General features: G+C 43.1%; 1 protein-coding gene across 1 annotated transcript; it reads left to right on the forward strand.

The window, feature by feature from the left end:
* The first annotated feature begins 1,212 nt into the window (after positions 1 to 1,212).
* On the forward strand, positions 1,213 to 19,910 carry LRRC74A (leucine rich repeat containing 74A). The gene is made up of 14 exons (XM_061998808.1): positions 1,213 to 1,288; positions 4,890 to 5,000; positions 6,078 to 6,253; positions 6,899 to 7,006; positions 7,700 to 7,796; positions 8,224 to 8,273; positions 9,064 to 9,145; positions 10,780 to 10,865; positions 11,213 to 11,407; positions 12,946 to 13,041; positions 16,518 to 16,661; positions 17,833 to 17,940; positions 18,522 to 18,607; positions 19,835 to 19,910. The coding sequence occupies exons 1-14, from the start codon at positions 1,213 to 1,215 to the stop codon at positions 19,908 to 19,910; spliced, it is 1,491 nt and encodes a 496-aa protein (XP_061854792.1).
* Positions 19,911 to 20,793: the final 883 nt, after the last annotated feature.

The raw sequence follows: 20,793 nt of genomic DNA on the forward strand, positions 1-20,793 counted from the left end.
GAGACATAACCAACTGCTGTTTTTTTTATCAAGGTTAGTAATTTTGCAAAACTAGTATTTCTAGTATTTGAAACCCCCCCCCCCCAAACCGTTCAAGGGGGGACGAGGTAAAAACCCCGGGATCAGGGCTCTGAGCCCAGGAAGAGGGGAGGTGTGGCAAGAAGGTGTTCTTCAAAAGGCTGGTCGGACTCTTCATTGATGTATTACTCTGTGTTGTTTCATTTTGGTTATGTTTTGGGGTTTTTTTGGGGTATGTTTTAGTTGATGTTGCTTTAAATTGTTTCTCTGCTTTCTTCCCCAAACCGAGTAGCCTGGTCTGTTTTGTCCTGAACCTTAAGCGGCAATTAAGCTCTCCCTGCCCTTGAGCAATTCTCAGCCTCTTCGGTACTCGGGGCTAATCGTGGTCTTTGTTCCCTGATGGGCCTAAACCAGGACACCATAAAACCCCAAAACATAACCAACAGAAAACAACACAGAGTGGTACAATGATGAAGAGCACAACCAGCCCTTTAAGACCACCTTCTCCCCTCCCTTCCTTCTTCTTGGCCTCAGAGCCCTGATCCTGGTGTCTTTATCTCTTCCCCCATGAACGGCTCACGGGACAGGGAATGGGGGTTTCTGTCAGTCCTTTCCTTATGGCTCCTGCTGCTTGTCTTGAGACAGGCTCCTCACTGGCCCTCCATGCTCCAGCACAGGGTCCCTCACAGGCCGGGCAGGCCTGCATGGGCCGTTCAGACATGTGTTCATCCCAGGAGGCCTGTGTGTGTCTCTCAGAGCCAGGGGAAAGTTCGAGAACTCATTACTGGGCCTGCAATGCAGCCCCATACCCCTATTACCAAGCAAAAGTGGCTCCTTGCAAAACCATGACACACAGCCAAAACTATAGCTGTTCTCTGTTATCGGGAGCCAATATGATCTCAGAGCAATGAGGTTTCCAGCACTACATGTCACTCCTTGGGATTGGAGCATGCAAGTGAGGTTACAGAAGGGTAGTGGAGTCAGGACAGGGTGACCACAGGCTCCGCAGGGCTTTCTCATGTCACCTGGCCAGCTCCCGCAAGAGGGGAATGGGATTATCCTGTTCATAAGCAGCATAAATCAACACAGATCACACAAGCAGTACTGTTCCTCCCAGAAGTGTTTTAATTACAGTGACGTGGCTGTGCTTTTTGTGTGTAGGTGTGAGGAACTTACAGGGTCTAGGAAGTGACTATGAACTCCTCATTTACAGAAATGAACACACCACTTGCTGATGGTGACATGGAGAAGGAGCCTGAGAAGGACACAGGTGAGGTGTTCAGTTACTAGCAAATTAATTTCAGAAATAGCCAGAAATGGCCAAAGGAAAACCACCAGCACCTGTGAGGAGCTACTATTGCAGCAGGCTGATCACCAGGTGGGAAAGCTTCCCTTCCCTAGGCCAGGCAGCCATGAGGAGAAAGGTGTTGAACAGGGATCCAGGGTGCCAGCACCCAGAGATGAGAGCTGCCACCAAGGAGCAGCTTGGAAAAAGCAAAATGCATCAGAAAAGGGCTTGCCAACTTCCCAGCAGCTCCACATAGCTACCTCTAATGCCCACAGGAGATGTTGGAGCTCAGCACCTTCTGACACAAAATCCCCGTTTCACGCCTCCATCACCCAGAAGGACAGGCAGGACATGAGGAGCAGAAGAGTTTTCTGAACCTACTGTTGTCAGGCTATGCTTGTACACGGCAGAGACAGGCTCTGGGTCTGCTCGCAGCTTTTTGACCTGACTTGCTAGCTTAGCTTAACAGTTCCTCTCAAAGTTCTAAGCCTCCTTTGGCCTGTCAGTTAGCCATTACAAATTAACTTTGTATTTTCCTTCATAGTAAAATTCCTGTAAGGTGGTCATATATATGAGAAAAGTTATCTCTTTGATTCTTTTTTTTTTCTATGTTTATAGTATAATGCAATTTAAGACGTGTTATGTAATAATTTTTCCTAATGGTTGCTCTAATAGATGAGATCCTGTACCAGATATTTTCCATTGTTTAAAATTACAGTTGTCTAAGTATCCTTTCTTATTTTTCTGTAAAGGTAGCTCTGAGTGGTTTTCTGATGTAGCAATAAGAATTTATTGCCTATTTGAGATTAGTCCTTTTTCACTCCTTAAGTGGGATCTGAGAAGATTAATTACCTGCTATTAAGACCAAACTAATTTTTAGTGTTTTGACAGTATTCATTTAAAAAAAATATTATCACTAGGAAATACCTGGTCAGTGAATAGTTGGTTGCCATTTTCCCTTACATATTGAATTAAATAGTTGTTTGTCAAATGCTGGCTGGATTTGACTGACAATAGCAGCGAGGAGAAAGGTAAAATCGTTACTCCTACCCTATTCCAGAGGCAAAATGTTGCCAAAATATCTGGTTGCTTTGCTTTTTTCTTGGTCTAAATTATTTATATTATTATGGAGAAAAAAAAATGCAACATATTTGTTTCTGTTCTCTAGAAGTCTTTTGATATCTACAATGGCATGACTTAGTATGGCAGATAAAGACTTGATATCCTTGACTAAAAGACCAAGCTAATGCACACACTGTTCTTTCCAAGGCACAATAATCCTAATTTATCAATTTATCAATTTATCAATTACATCATTTAGGATATTAATTCTTGAATACTTAGATACAAAATCATGTCTCATAGCTATTTCCTCATAGGTTTCTTCAACACTTGATACTCCCAAGTTATTATAATCATATAGTTTGACAAGACTGAATTAACTGATTCCATACAGAATGTAAAAATTGCTTATATTTGAGCACTCAAACTAGCCCCATTTTGTCTGCAGTGCAAAATACTATGTTCCACTTCATGAGTTGCCCCCATTGAGGTGTTATTTTGATGTATTTAGGTGTTAATTTGATGTATTTCTTCTGCCAGACATTCAGAATGAAAGAAGTGAGGACAACCTTGTTAGCTTCCTGTCACAGCTGATATTCCTTAGTACGTATCAATTAGATTTTATCTTGGCAGAGAAGGAGAACAATTTATTAAAATCTTCATCTGACCTTTTTGTCCATCACTAGTGATTCTAAGGGAGACCACTTCATCAGTTTGGCAGCACAAACTAGGACCTTGTTGCAGTGCTAGGGAAAGGAAAATAAACATTTTCTCTGCTCCACAGAGCTATTGAATTGCTTGAGTGATTTATTGAATATTTGTACAACACAAAGGGGACAACATAGGGGAATGTACCTAGAGAACAGGCATTGTTAACCTGGCACAAGAAGGGATTTGCCAGTATGTGGATGCATTCCTCACAAGTTGCACATCAAACCATGGAGTGCTTTAGCTCCTGGCTCATGACTGGTACAAGCTATGCATGAGACCAGAAAAAGACCAGAAAGCTGTATCTGCAGTCCCAGCACCTGGGGAAAGAAGAGGGTGATAAAGGAATCTCCAGACTCATCATTTTCCACTGCTTTGTTTTTAATGCCAATAATCACAATTCAGTGCCTTTCAAATTTCTACTTGAGTGACACATTATCCTCTGTACCAGTGATCAGGAACCACTTCTGGATCTGCCTCAGAAGGCTCAGTCCACACACTTCAGGGCTGGCTGACATACTGGGCACATGAGAGCCATGTTAATGAGAGGTGATACAGTCTGGATGGGGTTTGTATAGCATAGACAGGCCATTCCCCAGAGAGGAAAGGTTGTTTTCTTCAGGATGTCCAGCACTGTAGGGCCATTAAGCAAAGAGGATCAGTGGGCACTGTCATAATGTCCCAAATCTTTGGTTCTACTTGCCTCATGAGTTCTTTACATGGGATTTAGACCTATTTTTACCTTTTCTTTTGTCTTTCTCTCACTGAAGTAATGCAAGTAAACCCATAATTTGAACAAATGTCTGGCAGAAGGGAGAGGTCTTAATGAAGGAGCTGCAGCTGCAAGGCTGGTTAAAATGTGGTGATGTGAATGCCAGCTGGCCAGTCTTTCCCCACATAACTCTGGATGAACAGGCAAGCTGCAAGCTCCACATCACACATCAATGCTAAGTGACACCGAAGAAGGGTACAAAATTTGAGGTCAATAGCCTGGAATTCTAAAGGGAAATAAGGATTAAGCAAAGAAGGTAGTAAAAGCAGTGACAGGGAATGAAAAGGAAGATTCAGAGTAGGAAAAAATATGTTTGATGTTATTAGCCAGAAATTATATTGGCAAGATTACTCTTTGTTATTTTTTAATGCATTTATTCCTCTTAAAAGGGAATTTTCCAAATTCTCTTTCTCTCTAACTATAAAATAAACTGAATTATAAGCAGGAGAAACTTTATCACTTCCAAGAGGTCTAGTTACACTCAGTCCAAATATACAATAACACTTCTCCTATGCTTGAAGAGTACTACAAAGCATTCCCAGCCTGATCACAGAGTTAGCCAAAAGTGTCCTGCCTGTGTCTGAGGAAGTGTGAGTCAGTTTAGGAGAGCTAGGAGGAACTGGCATGGGTTTGACTTGTAGGCTTGTGGCATAATGGGATGGAGTCTAGTGGGCTCAGAAGATGAGAAAGGGAAGAAAGGCAGATTGTGTGGGAACAAAGACCTTACATAGGAAAACTGTGAGTCCCTCACACACAGGCTGCAGAATTTAGGGCAGCTTTTTCCAAAAGCTGCCAAGCCATGTCCAGTCTGCAGCTCTGCAGCCTCAGAATGAGCCTGTCCCCACACCAGGGCCAGCAGCGCAAGCGTACAACGCACAGGGAGCAGTGGGCCTGAAGCAGGGCTGGGAAAGAAGGGCATCTGCAGCATGTTGAAGAGGAGAGCAGGCTTCAGTGAAAGCAGTGGGAGGTCTGTCACATCCAGGGAGAGACATCTCTGCTGAGCTTGCATTAACAAAATTAATCTATTTGGTTTCATGACAGACCAGAATGAAGAGACATCCAAAATCAGTGAGCCTCCGGAGCCTGTGCTGTCAGCTGACGCCTCAGCAGAGGCAGCCACACAAGGCTCTGACACTGACCTAGACGATGAAGGTGAACGTTTTGGATGAATTTCCTTCTAAGAGATAGAGCTCTTCCTTTGACATCAAGCATATTCCTTCAACTGTCTTCTATACTCCATGGCTATTCCTTTGTTCCTTCTTTTCTCCTTTAGTCCTTAATAACCAACACTGCCAGACCAGCTCTCTGCCTGGGCAGTAGGAGCAGCTAGCTGAACCCAGGGATGGGGCTGAGGCTGTGTTTGTGTGCTCCTGATGAAACTGCATATCAATTGTGGTCTGCGTGCCATAGGATTACCACAGCTGTCCTAGACTTCTCTGGTGGGCCTCCTCTTATCTTCTGCCTAGTGAAGTCATTCCTCTAGCTAAATAAGTCTTACACTCATTTTGGTAACTATAGGATTTGTCCATAATTTGGGATGAGACATTTTTACCTTGTTATAAATGGAAAGAGAATCAAGCCCCACAAGAGTGCAAGAACAAAAGACTGTTTTGTTAGAGGCCTCAGATTGAACTGGAAAATGGCTTTGATGAGAGGGGAATTTGTCTTGAGGTCAGACCATTCACTGCATATAACAACATGGAGTAACATGAGCTCTAAGTGTGGGGTTTGCTGAAGGAATTCCAAATGACAGGTTTTTGTGGAAATACAGCCGCCAGCTGCACTGATACGTCTCACTGCAGCTGTGTCGACAACACCCAATGGCCAAGATGAGAATACTGGGATTCTTTCTGCTGACTGTAAGCCAAACTGTTCCGAGCTGCCCCAGCTCTGTTGGCAATATCAGCTGTATGCTTCAATTAAGGTTAAAAAAAAAAGACAAAAATGTTTTTGCCTTATGTCAAGAATTCTCAATTACACCAAGAAAAGTTTAGTCACATTGCAGACTGGTGAGAAGCTGCAGCAAGATACTGGATGCCAAATGGAGAAGTAAGGAGGGCACATTAACTCTTGGAGGTCTGGAATAAAGGGATGGGGAAAACCAGGGGACAATAAGAGTAAGCTCCTACTGTTATTACATAGCATTATTTAATTCTATTAAGTTACTTTATTTCAACAAGGATGGAGAACACTGAATGCATTACTCATCAATATGCTTTTCCTCTATAGATCCTGAGAAGGCCTCTATGGGCATTATGGGTACAGAGCTGTACTTGGAGGCATGCAGGCTGATGAAGGTAGTGCCGGCCTCACTCTTCATTCAGAACCTAGACAAGCCTTATATAAACCTGAACTACTATGGTCTAGGACCCAGAGGTGTCAAAGCCATTGCTATTGCTCTGGTGGTAAGTAGCCAGCAAGAGTGGGACCACTGTTCTCAAGAACAATATGCATTTTAAGCCTCTCTCAGACCTGGAAGCCATCACTGAGTACACAGTGTGTGAGAAGAGGTCATGTATCTTCCCCATACGAACTCTGAGCATGCCTAGTGTTTCTAAGCCCCTATAGAAGAAAATCTTGTGTGGCAACTGCTGGCCTTTACTGGAGTTACCCCAAAGAGCAAACTGATGTTTTCCCATGGGAAACCAGTCCCCAGTGCTCCTAATCCCTACAGGCCCAGCAGTAGGGCTGGAGGGATTGGTATCCCCAACTCTGGGTTCTGCGTAAGCATGTGCTACACTCACCAATGGACTGGCCCAAGATGCCTGAATTGGAGCTTGGATCTGAACCTGGGTCTCCAGGCTGGCAGAAAGCAACAGAAAGTCCTATGCACTCAAAATGTCTCCCAAAAAAAGAGAAGCATCTCTGTTGTATGCCAGTTCACACTACTGTGGCTCTGTCACATCCCTGGATCATCACCCTGCTCAGGAGCTGCAATGCTTACTGACATTTGGAAGAAATATTCAGTGTCTGTTTGACTGAGGAAACTATCTGTTTCATTAAGTTTTCAGCAGGTTTTTGGGTCTTTGTTTACTTTTGTGTCTTCCTAGTCCAATGCAACTGTCACCCATCTAGAGCTGGAACACAACGACATTGGGTCAGAAGGAGCCATATCCATCTCAGAGATGCTACAACAGAATTCCTCCCTTCAAAAACTGGTACCCAATCTGACATAGTTTGTAGCCAAAATCATTGCTCGCCAAGTTCAATCATCTGAAATAAAACCATTTCATTCCATTATGATTTTAACCAAAAACAGTTGTTCCCATACAAAAATATTCACATTCTGAAAGTCAGAATGTTTTATGCTGCTCTGCTTTTAAAAAGTAGTGTGTATGTGAGGGCAGTCTGGTGAGCCTGGAATTTTCTCTTTGTTAGCAGATGTGACAATAATTACCATAACTAAGCCTTTCTAGTTCATGCTTAGCCAACAGAAAAAAATGTTTTGGTAAGGAACTTTCACACGGGGAAACTTTTTAAAGTAGATTAAGGGAATAATGTAAAACTTTCAGATATGAATTGGTAGGAACATTCCTTCAGTCTGAAACTGGGGTATACAAAATGCATTTTGATAGGCCATGAGATCTGTGTTACATTGGAAGAGAAGATTCTTGGCCAAATGCCACTTGGTTCACTGAAGATAAAGACTCGTGAAAATGATGGCTCTAGGGCTTTATTCCTGTTATGAAGGATACAGGGTCAAACACACCTGTAACTTACATGTAAATTACTGTCTGGCTGATGTTTCTTATGTTGCTTGTCTTGTACTATTCCCTTGATATCTTGGGTATTAAGAAGATGACAAAGCTGATTCATTCTTTGGACTCTTATCCTCCCTTCTTTCCTTCCAGAACCTCTCCAATAACCACCTCGGCACAGCAGGAGCTAAAGCCATTGCCAATTTGCTTTTGGATAACATGTCCTACCTCCATGCTCTTCAGCTCTCAGGTGGGCTGTATGCATGCAAACAGTGATGACAGTGGAAGTGAAACAATGTAGGTTTCATTCCAGTCTCCCATCCTGAGAATATTAATCAGACTGTGGACAAAACCAGTCTCTCAGCTATGTCCTGACAGGAATCCAGAGTAACAGTGGGAATCTAGATTTATAGTGGTATGGTTAAATATTTGGCCTGCTCATCATCCAGCATTTCTGAAAACTAGTCCCTTATTAGAAACTTAGCTAACTGCTGGAATGTCTCCCACATCTTGGGTAAGATGACTCTCTGGAGCAGAGTGGAATGGTGACTAACTTTTTACAGACAAATATGGGCCATGGTTAACTGGAGGTTCCACCTAAAAGCACCTGGGTTCCTGCAGACCCCAGCGCAGCAAGGGAGAGATCAGCGCACTGTTAACGTGCTTTTCTTCCCCAGGAAACAACTTTGGAGAAGAGACTGTACCATACTTTGCTGAGGCACTAATGGTGAGTTACCTGAAATTCAAGGTCATTTGCAACCCTGACTGTGTAACAGATGCTCTTCATCTTGAAGCTGCTACTCACTTGGCACGATTTCACTTGGCAATGCCCATATGATTTCCTGGCATAATTCTGCTAAGTGCCTCTTGCCTACTTCAGAAATGAGAGAGGACGCAGAGCCGGATGGACCACATTAGCATTTTCTCAGGACAGCTGTGTGAGTCTGGCTGAGGAACAAACCTTCAGGACTGTGTAAAAGAACAACAGAACGACATCTGTGTGATAAAAAAAAGTCAAGAAGCATAAGTAACTCAGCTTCATATAATTTTGCAGTTCACCAGTAAAAATAAGATACTTGACTTCTGTGGTTAGTTCTTGTCTCAAAGCCCGTGCATCGTTCAGCAACACCAGAAGCTGCACTGAAGCAAGGCCTTGACCTGATACCAGAAAGTGCTTTTGGTCAGGATAGAACGGTGGGAGTGAAACAGGGACAAGAACAGAATTGCAGGATGTGTTGCAGGCCAGACATGAGCTATGTGAGGGAAGCTTGCACAACACAAAGTCCCATCGCTTTTGCTGTTTTGGGAATATAATCACTGTGATGTTTATATGCCTGACAAAGCTTTGCTTTGGGACACGCAGTGCTGCAGTCTCTGTGCTGATGATCTCCCGTGCACTGAAGGTTTCAGTGTGTCTGATATCTCTCTGTTTCATCCTTAGGTGGAGGCCTTGGCATTATATCTGGTGTCAGCTGACTGGAAGATCTCATTGTCTCTGCACATTTGTCTCTCTGCAGGACAATTACCTAGTGAAGGAGTTGGACCTCAGCCACAATGAGTTCTCTGAGAAGGGAGGACAGCTCCTGGGACAGATGCTCGGTAACTTTATTACTGTCACAAAGTTAGGAGTGCAGGCACCAGGGGTCTTGATGGTGTCAGCACAGAGAACATGCATTTCCTTCTCCAGTGAAAATGTCTGGTGGGTAGCACAAAAGACAGGGTGCCCAGATTTAGAGCTTCCTGCCTAGTCTGCCTAGGCTCACCCTCCTCACCACCAGGTATCTCTGTGACTAATGTATCAGAACACAAATGCAAGATGAGAAACCACAGCTAGTTTGTATCAGAGAGAAGGGAGCTGAAGGAAAAGTCCCTTAGGGAGTATAAAGCAGAAAATTGCATTTTACTAAAATCTAATAGGAGCAGAACCATTGTTTGTTTTAAGCTGTTGATTACAAACTTTAGGAGTGATTTTAAGTTTTGTTAAGTAGCCCAAACTCTAATGGTTTAAGCCATTGCACAGCAAGCAGCAAGAGAAACAGATTAGGAAGAAATTAAGCTGCCTAAGTTTTATCTTCAGACAAAGTGAGATCCAGAAAGTGCTACTAAACCTGCAGAGGGAAAGCAAACAAAACAATTACAGCCTTTGAGTAATCTCAAGTGCTGTTAGTGCACCAGGAAAGACTTACATGAATATCTGATGGTTCTTCTATAATGGCCATAAGCCTATGCTATGAACATCCAGTGTTTATTGAGCATTTCACTAACACGATGCCTTCAATTTCATTAACACTTTCCTTCTCCTGCCTTAGTATTTCCACTGATACATATCTCTTTCTGATTACCATCCATGTATTAAGATAAAAGATGTATCAATTAAAACTACAGTGAGGACAAAGCATTGTGCCCCTGCCTTGGACAAGCCTGCAGGCAACACAGAGGTCACTAATAGAACTTGCGACCTTCCTAGCCCAGAAAAATATCTCTCCAAAATTAAAGGTCTTACAGATCTTCTCTCCCTCCAGCTCACTTGAGACAGGAGCAGCCGAGACTACTGCAGAATCTGCCACTTTTCTGTTTTGTTTCTTAAGGGAATATTTTTAAGTCAGCTAAATTCACCATCTGCCTCCATCCAACCTCCCATCCATGGAAAATCTGGATGAGAAATAGTCTCTGAGAATGAGAAGCAAGTGTTGGCAGCAAGTCCTACCTCTCCCAGTGTCGCAGTAGACACAAGTCAATTCACACGTACCCCGCTCTAAGTATAACTTACACTGTGAGGTGTGCTATGCATGTGAATTGGCACTGGCACGTATACAGCTGTGCACAGCTACCATATGAAGCTGAATTCCGCTCTTCTGCTAATCAAACATACACAGAAGGAATCTTGGTATTTTAGATGTGGCAGGGAGAATCCAGCCGTTTTTCACAGTGAGGTTATCATAAGAAATCCTCCCTCTCTCTACCTTCCTCCTTCAAAACTTATTCTTTGATTATGCCAGGAAAAACCCAAGCCAAAACAAAACTGTATTCCCTTTCTGCTTGTGATCCACAGCCCATTCTCTGTTCTTTGGGGGCTGTGGACAGCGAAGACTTGATAGGCACAGGTTCCTCCTACTGCAGTCAATGTGGACTGTTGCTGAACCCCCAGCAAACTTTCTCTTAGCCCCTAAGTGGGTCAGCAGCTGTGTCCAGACCACTCTTCATGAGCTAACATCTCAGTTTCTCTCTCCTAGACAGCAACAAAGCACTGGAGATTCTGGACCTCAGCTGGAACCACCTGAGCAGCATGGGGACAGTGGCATTGGTCACAGGTCTCAGGGTAGGCAATGCTGCTGTTTTGTGATACCCTTCACAGTGATTATTACCAGGAGCTGGTTGAAAAACTGATTGAGAACTCATGTCCCTGAGGTCTGGGCAGGAATCAGTAGCTCTAGTAAGGCTGATCCTTCTGGCACTGTCAGTAAGAACCAGGAGAAAGACTAAAGCAGTGGGTAGGTCTGCTGACTTGGTGGACAGACAGACCCTGGTGATACTGCAGAGATGTTGGATTCATTGGGGTTGCCTGGGTGTGACTTGAGGGATGCTCCTGTCTCAGCCAGGCAAGAAAGGGTAGAGTGGTACAGAGGGTGGCACGCTGTACCTAAGATCTCTCTTCTCTCCCTGGAGTGCAATGATACACTGAGAATACTGAACCTCTCTTGGAATGGCATTGGCAATGAGGGAGCACTGGCCCTAGGAGAAGCTCTCAAAGTCAATAATGTGCTGGTTCACCTGGACATCAGCAACAACCAGATCAACGACATGGGTGCCATGAAGCTCTGCAGAGGCCTTGAAGTCAATGGAAAACTCAGAATCCTGAAGGTAAGATAAAGACCAGGCAGGGCTGGAGGAATAAACAGGGGAAGTAAAAAGAACAGAGTCAGGAGGGACAGAGATTGAACTGTCTGGATTAGAACTGGAGGACACACTCTGGGTTAAAAGTGAGAAGAGCAAAAGGAAATTCTATCCTGTAAATTTATTTCAGGGCAACTAAATTGCATTGTTCCCTCAAACGATCCCTCAGGACTGGCTTGGCATAACCTCACATCTGTTTTCATGCCAAGGTGACTGATTCCTGTCATGCCTAGTCTCAGTCAAGTGAGAACCTAGGCATTCAACATATCTAGCAGAGAGCCCAGGCACTCAACAGGTTTGCATAGATATGTAAAATAGACTAGTGAAGGTACATATGTACACATGATATGCATTTCAGCCTAAGGCAAAGGTTCACATTGAAGTTTGCAATGGGCAAGAGTGTGCTTTTCTTAATGTGTTAATGGTTTTCTAAAAAGCGGTTCAAACATAGGATAAATTGTTATTGCCACATCAGGGCACTGCCACAGCACTACCTGAAGGAGAGGAATATTATGAAGTCCTGGAAAAAGAAAGCAAAAACTTCTAGTAAGCTAGGGATCAGTAATTCTGGAAAGGGAAAAACTGAACAATAAGCCAAGCTGGCTTCAGATGTTAAGGTTGAGAGCTAATATATCTTCTTAATCCAATATCATTCCCTAGGAATTCAGTTCAGAAAAGCCAGCTTGCTTATGAGCTGCATTCTCAGCTAGATCTAACATCAGCATCCTGAGAGCCTGCAAATGGCAGTATGGTGGTTGAGGGGCATCTTTAAAGCTGTTCGTGTAGGCCTGTCTTTGCACACCCCTGTCCTAGTAAATCACTGCAACCACAACAGTCTTTGGGACTCCTGTTTTAGATTATGTAAATAAAAGTGTCTATTTGCCTTGCTCTTAACCTGGCCTGGGGTAAGGTTAACCAAGAAAGCTTTATTTTGACTAGTGAGGCCTGTACATGAAGGCCAAGGTGGGGGAGAGGTGATGTTCGTACACAAACAGATGCACATGGCAATGCCAACCCCATTACACCAGATAGATAGACCTTGTAGGCCAGAGGCAGCTGATCAACCTGAGCCCTGATCTGCTATGCTGCCAAGAGGAGCCAAGGGTATGGGAGACATCCAAAGGGACATATCTGCATCCAGAGAGACTCTACTAGTAAGCACACATTCAGATGCAGCCCATTGCCACAGCCTCTCTCATACAAGTGAACGTGATCCACATCACATACTCCTGCATGACAAATATAAAGGACCCAATAAATGGAATTTCACACAGAGAGACAGAGAAGCTGAGAAGACAACTCCATTAGGAAGTTGCATGGCAGAGTTCTGTGGGACAGAGACAAGAGATGGTAAGATAACAGACAAACCCATCTAAAGGGACCATGGTTATTCTACATCCCTGATGAAGAATGGGAAGAGTTATCCTTGAGGTTACAGCATGCCTTCTGCCAGGCATGCAACCCTCATTCTCACCATGTCTGGATCTATGTCTCTTCTTCCACAGATGGCCAGAAATCCCCTGACCGTGGAAGGTGCCACTGTGCTAGTCACATCTGTCAGAAAGAATCCTGAATCCATGATGGAGGAGATCAACATCTCAGTAAGAGCTTATGTGCTGGAAAGCCTCCAGGACCATACACTATACATTTTTAGGAACTGGGTGGATCAAGCTGCCTCCTTCCAAAACTATTCTGAGACTTGCTGGGTTTTTTTTTTCATTTACACACAGTCCTTCTAGGAGCCATGTGGAAGCTGTAGAGCTTTGGTCTAGCTCTGGAGAAAGGTACCTGTAGTATCACCACATTTCACTTCTGCCCATTTTGCAATTGCAGAACAAGGAGTGAATTCCCACTGGATGATGAATTCCCTTCCTCTCTTGAGCTGTTTCCCTGCAGAGTAGCCTAAAATGCTACATACCTTGAAGTGCTTTGATATCTTGTCAGTATGTATGTGGAGTAGAAGAAAAGGGATGCTTCAAGGCAGTGAAAGCAAAGCAATTTTATTTAAAAACGGATAAAAACAAACAAACAAGCAAACAGAAACCCACCAAAGCCATTAAAAGCCTGGTGTGGAAGGAAAAAAAATCAAAGCAGACAAATGCTACTCTCTAGCTAGAGAGTAGCTAGTATGCTACTCTCTAGCAAGTCCAGAGCACGTGCTGCTTCAAAAATGGGACATCCAGAAACACTTCTGAGCTACTGAGGGAGGGCAGCAGTTGTGTTGCAGACCAACGCTGGGGAGAGACCTGGATACACATCAGTCTGGCCCTCTGGTCCATGCACTGGTGTTTCATGGGAGTGGTTACAGAACGTGTCAGGGGCCTCAGGGCTCTCCATCCACTTCTGGGAGCACTGTGATTAAAGCAAAGAGCATTTGCACAAAGATTAGGCTTCCGACTTGGAACATAAATAATATCTTCACACTTGAAACAAGCTAAAAAAAGAGCTCCTTGGCAGTTTTGGAGACTCGTGTAATGAGTTGCATCTAAGCTATATCTGCACGTGTCTCTGTCCTGTGGTCACTGTATTAAAGAAATTAAATCAAAACAGAATAAATAATATTAATCCATGGTCTTTCCTGAGAGTGTCAAGAGCTTTCAACAGAGTCTATCTGAAAAACAGGTGTTCCTGTAGGGCAAACAATTTTTCCTGCATAAATTAAGATAAAAAATAATTATTTGCCAAGTCTGCAAGGAGTCAGGCCTTATACTTCACAGGAAAAGAAGCCTGGGCTGTGTGGAGGTAAAGGACGTCATTCTGGCATATGTAGTTGTGCTGGTTTTATTACTAATACCTAAACAATTCATAAACTTGGAAAGAGTAATGTATTTTAGCTAAAACCTGAGAAATTAAATTATAGAAGGCACTTGAGGCACTTGAAAAAGATTCAGGCAAGGAGCTAATTAACATTAAGAATCTTCAACCTAAATCTCACTATGAATTTCTGCTTTTTAGGGTTAACGGATGCTCTCTTCACCTCACGCTTCAGAAAGTCTAAATTACCCTGGCATTTCACAACATAAATGCTCAATGGCATAAATTTACAATGACATTTCAGTATCCCAGTCAAATGCTTGTGTGCAAACATCTAATCTGTCTAACAGACTTCATTCCACCTGTGATGTAGGGAGTCTGGCATTTCAATTCAGAGTATTTGCAAATATCCAGCTCCAAAGATCTTATGCTCTCAAACCTTTAAGAAATTAGTAAGGGTTTTAATCTTGTATAGGAAACTTAAGGGAAGGACATAAACAAAAGCCTCTTTTGCCCCTTTTCCCAGTGATAAATGATTATCTTAACTTTCAAATAATGAATAGTGTGTCTGTAAGAAGAATTAAAATAAAGATGGCATCTAGAAACCTTTGTGTGGGTTAGGCAGCACTAGCAATGGTGAAGCAATAGGACACACTTTTAACAACAGTTTATTGCTCCTGATATTTCTAAGCATGACTGTTCCCCACATTCTTTTCATAGTGTGCTCTTTATAGAGTTTCAGTTTGCAGGTACTGTCAAATATTTTATAGAAGTCAGGAATCAAAACAGCCAGCACGTGCCCGTCTTCATCACCACGGTACAAAAGGGAGTACTGTCACTTTTCAGCTGCCCATGTGTTGTTTTCCTGGACTGAGGCTTGACTGTGTCAAACATGCAGAACTGCACAAGCTGGCTCCCTCCAGGTGCCTCCTGCCCCTCGTGTGGGTTGTTAGGCCAGACGTGGTACTTTGGCGATGCTGCTTCTGAGGCCACGGTGGCCATCCACTGGCTTTCTCATGGGGTCAAGCCAGATGGAGAGAGCTGGCAGTCACTAGAGCCAGCTTGGACTCTCCCCTACTGTGTTCCCAGGACTAGGACACTCTGCTGGTATGCATAGTGCAAGGATATCTGAATGGCTTCTTCAGAGAGTCGCTCTGCATCCATAAAACCGTTGGTGCTGAATGAAACGTAGTAAACCCACCAGACTCAGACTCATTCCAGACTTGGTTTGAGTAGTAAGAGTCAAGAGCTCACTGCACAGTAGATGATAAGCTTCCAGATGGATCTTAAGAACAGTGGCTCTTCTTCTAAAAAGAAGCTATAAGAATGCCTCAGGAAACTTTGTAAATAAACTTTGGGGAAAAAAAAATATTGTGCTTTATGCCTTGGGAACCTCCTTGAAAGTTCTAAGAACTAAGTATATAACTAACATAATGCATGAACAACTCCCTTGTCATCATAGGTATGAACAAAAATAATAATCATGTTTTTAAAAGATCAGGGAAGGCAAAGGCAAATTTGTCATCAATTTAGAAGAATAAATGACAGTGGCATTGATAGCATTTGCATCTATAGCTTACTTTCTAATATCCCTAAACGCTAAACCAGGACACTGTTTTGCTGCCCATTCCGTAAGTGCTGAAACAGAAAACTCATTGTAAGCTCTGAATGTCACTATCCTGTTTGGAATTCTTAGGAAAAAATCCCAAATGTCAGGTCTTGTACTGCTGACTGGAGCTTCCTAGTAGGGCTACACAATGAAACAGAGCTTTACCAAAGTGATTTTTATGAGGAGACATTCGGACTCATCTCAAATAGATGCATCTTTCTTGTCTGGCTGTAAGGCTACATTGATGGAGACACTTTTAAGCCTTTGATGACTACTGGGAGGTTTTTTTTCCATTTTGCAGAACTCTGTGGCACATTTTGGCCACTAACTGTTCAGCTTGCAGGTTGCATCCTAATTGAATGGAGAGGAGATCCATCTGGAACTCAGGAGTAAACAGGAATCACTTGAATTGCCTAACATAAGAGGTCTTCAGTATAGACATTTACCAGAAGATCAACTAGCCTGCGTTAAGCTAATTTCTACATAAATTGGTAGACCCTTTCCTGTCTCAGACATGGGAAAAGAGAATGAATACTTATTTAGTGTCAGGCCCCCATGGGATTCCTGAAAGTTGAAGAGCAGAGATAGGAGAAGGCACCATCCTTAGGAGAGAATAGTTAATGTTGACTGTAGATGGATTTGAGAATATAAACAAGTCTTTGTTGTTCTTTGAGTGTCCATACTGACTTCACCTTCCTTCTTTCTGTGTACTAGAATGTGTTCGTGAATGAAGCATTCATCAGGTTGCTGGATTTGGTGTTTCAAACGCGTCCTGAATTAGATGTCATCCACGGCGAGGTTGAAGGCCATATTGCCAAGACCCCCAAGCCGCCTCCAAACCCCATGAAAGTGATTCAGGTGAGCTATGGAATTTGAGTCCATAACTCCCCTGCACACAATACACATGCTCCAAGCCCTTGGAAGGATGTGGATTGGAAGGAGTAAGCTTTCTTCCAAGTGGGAAATTCAGCCAAGTTCCTTCAGAAAAGTATATTCACAAAGACTGTTGCAATGTTCATAGCTCTCAGTCCACATAGAGTGACTAAGCAAATCCTTTGATTTTCAGGAGAAGTTAATGCCTTTGAATGTGAGAGCACTGAGGGGAAAAAGCGAATCTGAATAGATGTTTGATAGCCATATAAATCAAACTGATTGATTTCAGGTCTGATCTGAATGTACGCCCACCCTCACCACAAGCCCACTGCAACAGCTGACTTTCACAGAACCCCTCACTGTCAGTTGTGCTTTAGCATAAAAATTAATATGCTTCATAAAAGTAGGAGATGATATTAAAAGCAAACGCTGGCCTACACAGAATTTACTGAGCTTTTCAAGGTCTGCAATTTCTATGGAGAGCAGCAGATGGTGCTGTCCTCCTTGCTGGAAGGCGATGCAGGCACTGGAGCACTGCTGAGTTAAATAACACTTTTGCACTAACAGCTTCATTGTGCTTCTTAGCTGCTGTGCAAGATATTCAGCTAATTGGGTGAGACTTTGCTGTAGATATGGATTCAGATGAACTCATGCAAAAGCTTGGCCTGTTAGCTCACATCAGTGCTGTTGTGCAGATAGTGAGCACGCTCACACTATCATGCTTTGCAGTTTTTAACAGCTATTATGGTGCTCAGATATGTCCTCACTCAAACAGATGGGAATTCAGAGAAGAACAACTAAAGTGATCAGAGATCTTGGGGAGAGGACTGTCTCTGGATTAGACAGCCTAGCTGTAGACAGTAGTTGCTGGGATGAGGATCAAATAACTATATGCAATTATCAGAAGAAACAGGTTTACTACTGAGTCTCATTTCAAGACTGGGAGAGAAAGAGGTATAACTAAGAATGCAATTAACCTGAACAAAAGGATTTTGTTCTGACAATGGAGTAGCTGCATGAGGAGTTAAGGACCCATGTATCTCAGTGATGGGCTGAGTAAAGGCAGAGTGACAGATGGAAGAATAAGGGAAGAGCTAGAGGCAGGTACAGTGGCTTTTTCATGGTTATGCCCATGTTTTATCTCTGCTTCTCTTAGAAATATTTGAAAGAGCACAACCTACGACTCTGGGACTTTTTTAGAAATATTGACAAGGATGGAAACATGAAGATTCCTGTGGCAGCCTTCCGGAGAGCCATGATGCAGGTGTGCCTCTGAACATATAGCCAGGATGCTCCTCCAGCCAGGTACTGCTCTAGGGAAACCTCTCTACTGCCTCACAGCCACCAGCCAGGCTTGCTGGTTCAGGCTAAAAGGCTAAATTCACCCGCCACAAAAGATGAGCCCTGGATGAAGCCCACAGAAAGGCTATGACATCCAGTAAATTCTGCAGATGGCATCAGTGATAACAGATCAACTGTAGAATATGACAGAGGTCCAGTGTTTGTAGAGGATATAGAGGATCTTGATAGATGCTTATGTCTTACTGCTATGGGAAAAGAGGCATTTAAACTCTCACCTCTACACACTGAGCAGATAGTTCTCAACCTGCCAAAACCACCATGGTGCTTGGATCAGCCAGTCACGATGCTCCTTTTGAAACCTTATTTCAACTCTAAAAGAGTGGAATTGCCTCCCTACCAGCACTCAGGAGTTTTTCCATCCTTTCCTCTAAGCACCAAACCATCTGCTCACCTATTAAAAGATGTCCAGGCCCCAGTCTGATACAGATGGTTTTTTGTGCTTAAAAATGCCCCAGTTTGCTAGCATTTTTCTTGTCCTCCTAGCAAACAAACATCCCACTGGATCGAGTCCAAATTGGGGAACTAGTGCGCAAGCTAGACCAGAAACGGACAGGTGTCGTGGACTACAGGTGAGTGAGTGACTCCACTTACTGTTCTGGCTTATCTGCCTTTTTAACATTTGGCTCAACACCAAACAAACATAACCTTACTCACCTTAGGTGGTGAAGAGACACATGTTTTTGCTGAGTCCATTAGTTAAAGTTAGATGAATATACACCTTGTGTGATTAGAAGATCTGTTGAGATCTAGAAGCCAGTCTTATTTTTCTTTTGATAAACTTGCCGTAAGAGTGCAGGGTTCTCAGAGCTGAATGGCATTTCATTCATTCTCTGGGTAAGCCTGTGTGAGAAGCATCAGCTCAACACTGTCCTCCCCCTGAAGCCAGGGTAAGATTTGCAAAGACAGTGTAGCTGTGCCTTCAGACCTTTTCTTCCATCCTCAGGGATTTTCCATTTTTTTCCCCTCTCTCTGATCCTTCTGCTTAGGAGATCTAGTTTTCCCTGGAAACCTGCCTTCAAACTACAGAACTTTTCAGTCTCTTGAAAGTGTCTCTTCCTGAGTGCCTGTAGCAATCATGTCCAAGTTCTGAAAGCCTGAGCAGTCAGCAGCAAACTCCTTGGAGGTTGTCAGTTGCTGCAGGCTAAACTGCTTGTCATTGGACCCAAAATTCCCCCTAGATTTTCAGTCAGTTCTGACATGTGACTCATCAGCTGAAAGCTCTATTAATCATGCCTAAACATTCCCATCCCTCAGCCTGTACTGATGGGTTTAAATATATGCTGTAGTCATTTTAAGGCTAGAAGCAATGGGTCAGTTTTGCAAATCTCTTCCCCTCTTTGCCTCCCAGTGTTTCACATGCATCGGTGCTGTACTAAAAGCATCCATGCTCAGATGCTAGATGGGCCTTAGCCTGGTTAATCTTGAATCAGAGGTTACATAGAGTTCCCAAGCACTTTAGTCACATATCACTAAACTATAGTTAAATAGAAGGCAGATTAGGAACTGTTGAACACGATGATTTCATTGGGTGTCATTAATGTGGCTGAGTTGATATGTGGGGGAAAATAGATATCTACACCTTATCTAGCTTCTTAATGCATCTTAGCACTGTAGTATGTGTGGCAGTGGTAACGTTCACCTCGTAGACAAGAGACAGAAGAGCTGTGACCTTTGCTGCTCTTACTGTTTCCACCTTGGGATGTTTCCTCGAGGTCCTCTCAGCAGCTTTAAGATACTTGACAGGGAAGGTTCAGTTTACTGAATGAATACTGGTTCACCTCCTTCTTTTCAATCAGTCACTTAAAAGAGCAGAAGCCAGTACAGAAGCCTGTGGAAGGAGAAATCCAAGAGGAAGAGAAGGAAAAGCCATAAAAATGAAGCAAGGAGGCAGGTCAGACAATGGAAGATTGAATGAGAAACACTGGAAGAAAACTCAGGGTGGCCTTTAGCTTGGAAAGGCCTGGCACTGGGGAGCTCTTGATAGTCTAAGTTATTGAAAGTAGAAATAAAGTTGATGTCCTGTTACACAACAGGCCCCTATACAGTCTGATCCTTTTGGTTAAAGAGAAATTGGTCCTTTGGACCTAGTTACCAGATCTGTCTTGCTGACAATGTGGAACCTATTCACAATGAGTCAAAAAGTGGGAACTGGGAAAATAAGACACTCATATATTGTTATTATCCCTTTTTGAGGGTGAGCACATGGACAAAGACTGAAGCAGGTGCCCTGCAGACATCCCCTACCACACGCAGCAGTTCTGACACAGGGACCTTTGCAAGAGAAGGAAAAATAAACTAAGGAGAACCTGTAACTCATGTTGCTTAGAAAGTTATGGGTGAGACGAATTTTAATTAATATTTCTATGGGAAATAAAATGCTATAAGGATGGAAGCCTAAGAGATTTTAAATGGCTTAGACACTGAACTGCTTTTTAAAACCCAGTGGTAAAACCTCCACATATTTCACCAACTCTTAAGAAAGAATGAAAGCCTTGCATATATTAAGATTTATAAATAAATACAATGTGGAAAATGTAAACATGTGCAGATGAGCAGATCCACGGGAAGCACATTTTGCCATGTGAGCGACTGCCAACGTTGACTATACACCAAGAACCTTGGAGAACTGGGAAATGTTGGCCACTTTGGGAACACCAGCCTTCAGTGGAAAGGAAAAGAAGATAGTTACCATCTGGTAAGTGTCCCTTTCTCAGAAGAATTCCCACATGGAAAAAATCCCTTTGAATTAGAGTTC

Source organism: Colius striatus, chromosome 6 (assembly GCF_028858725.1).
Source record: "Colius striatus isolate bColStr4 chromosome 6, bColStr4.1.hap1, whole genome shotgun sequence".
Taxonomy (NCBI): Eukaryota; Metazoa; Chordata; class Aves; order Coliiformes; family Coliidae; genus Colius; species Colius striatus.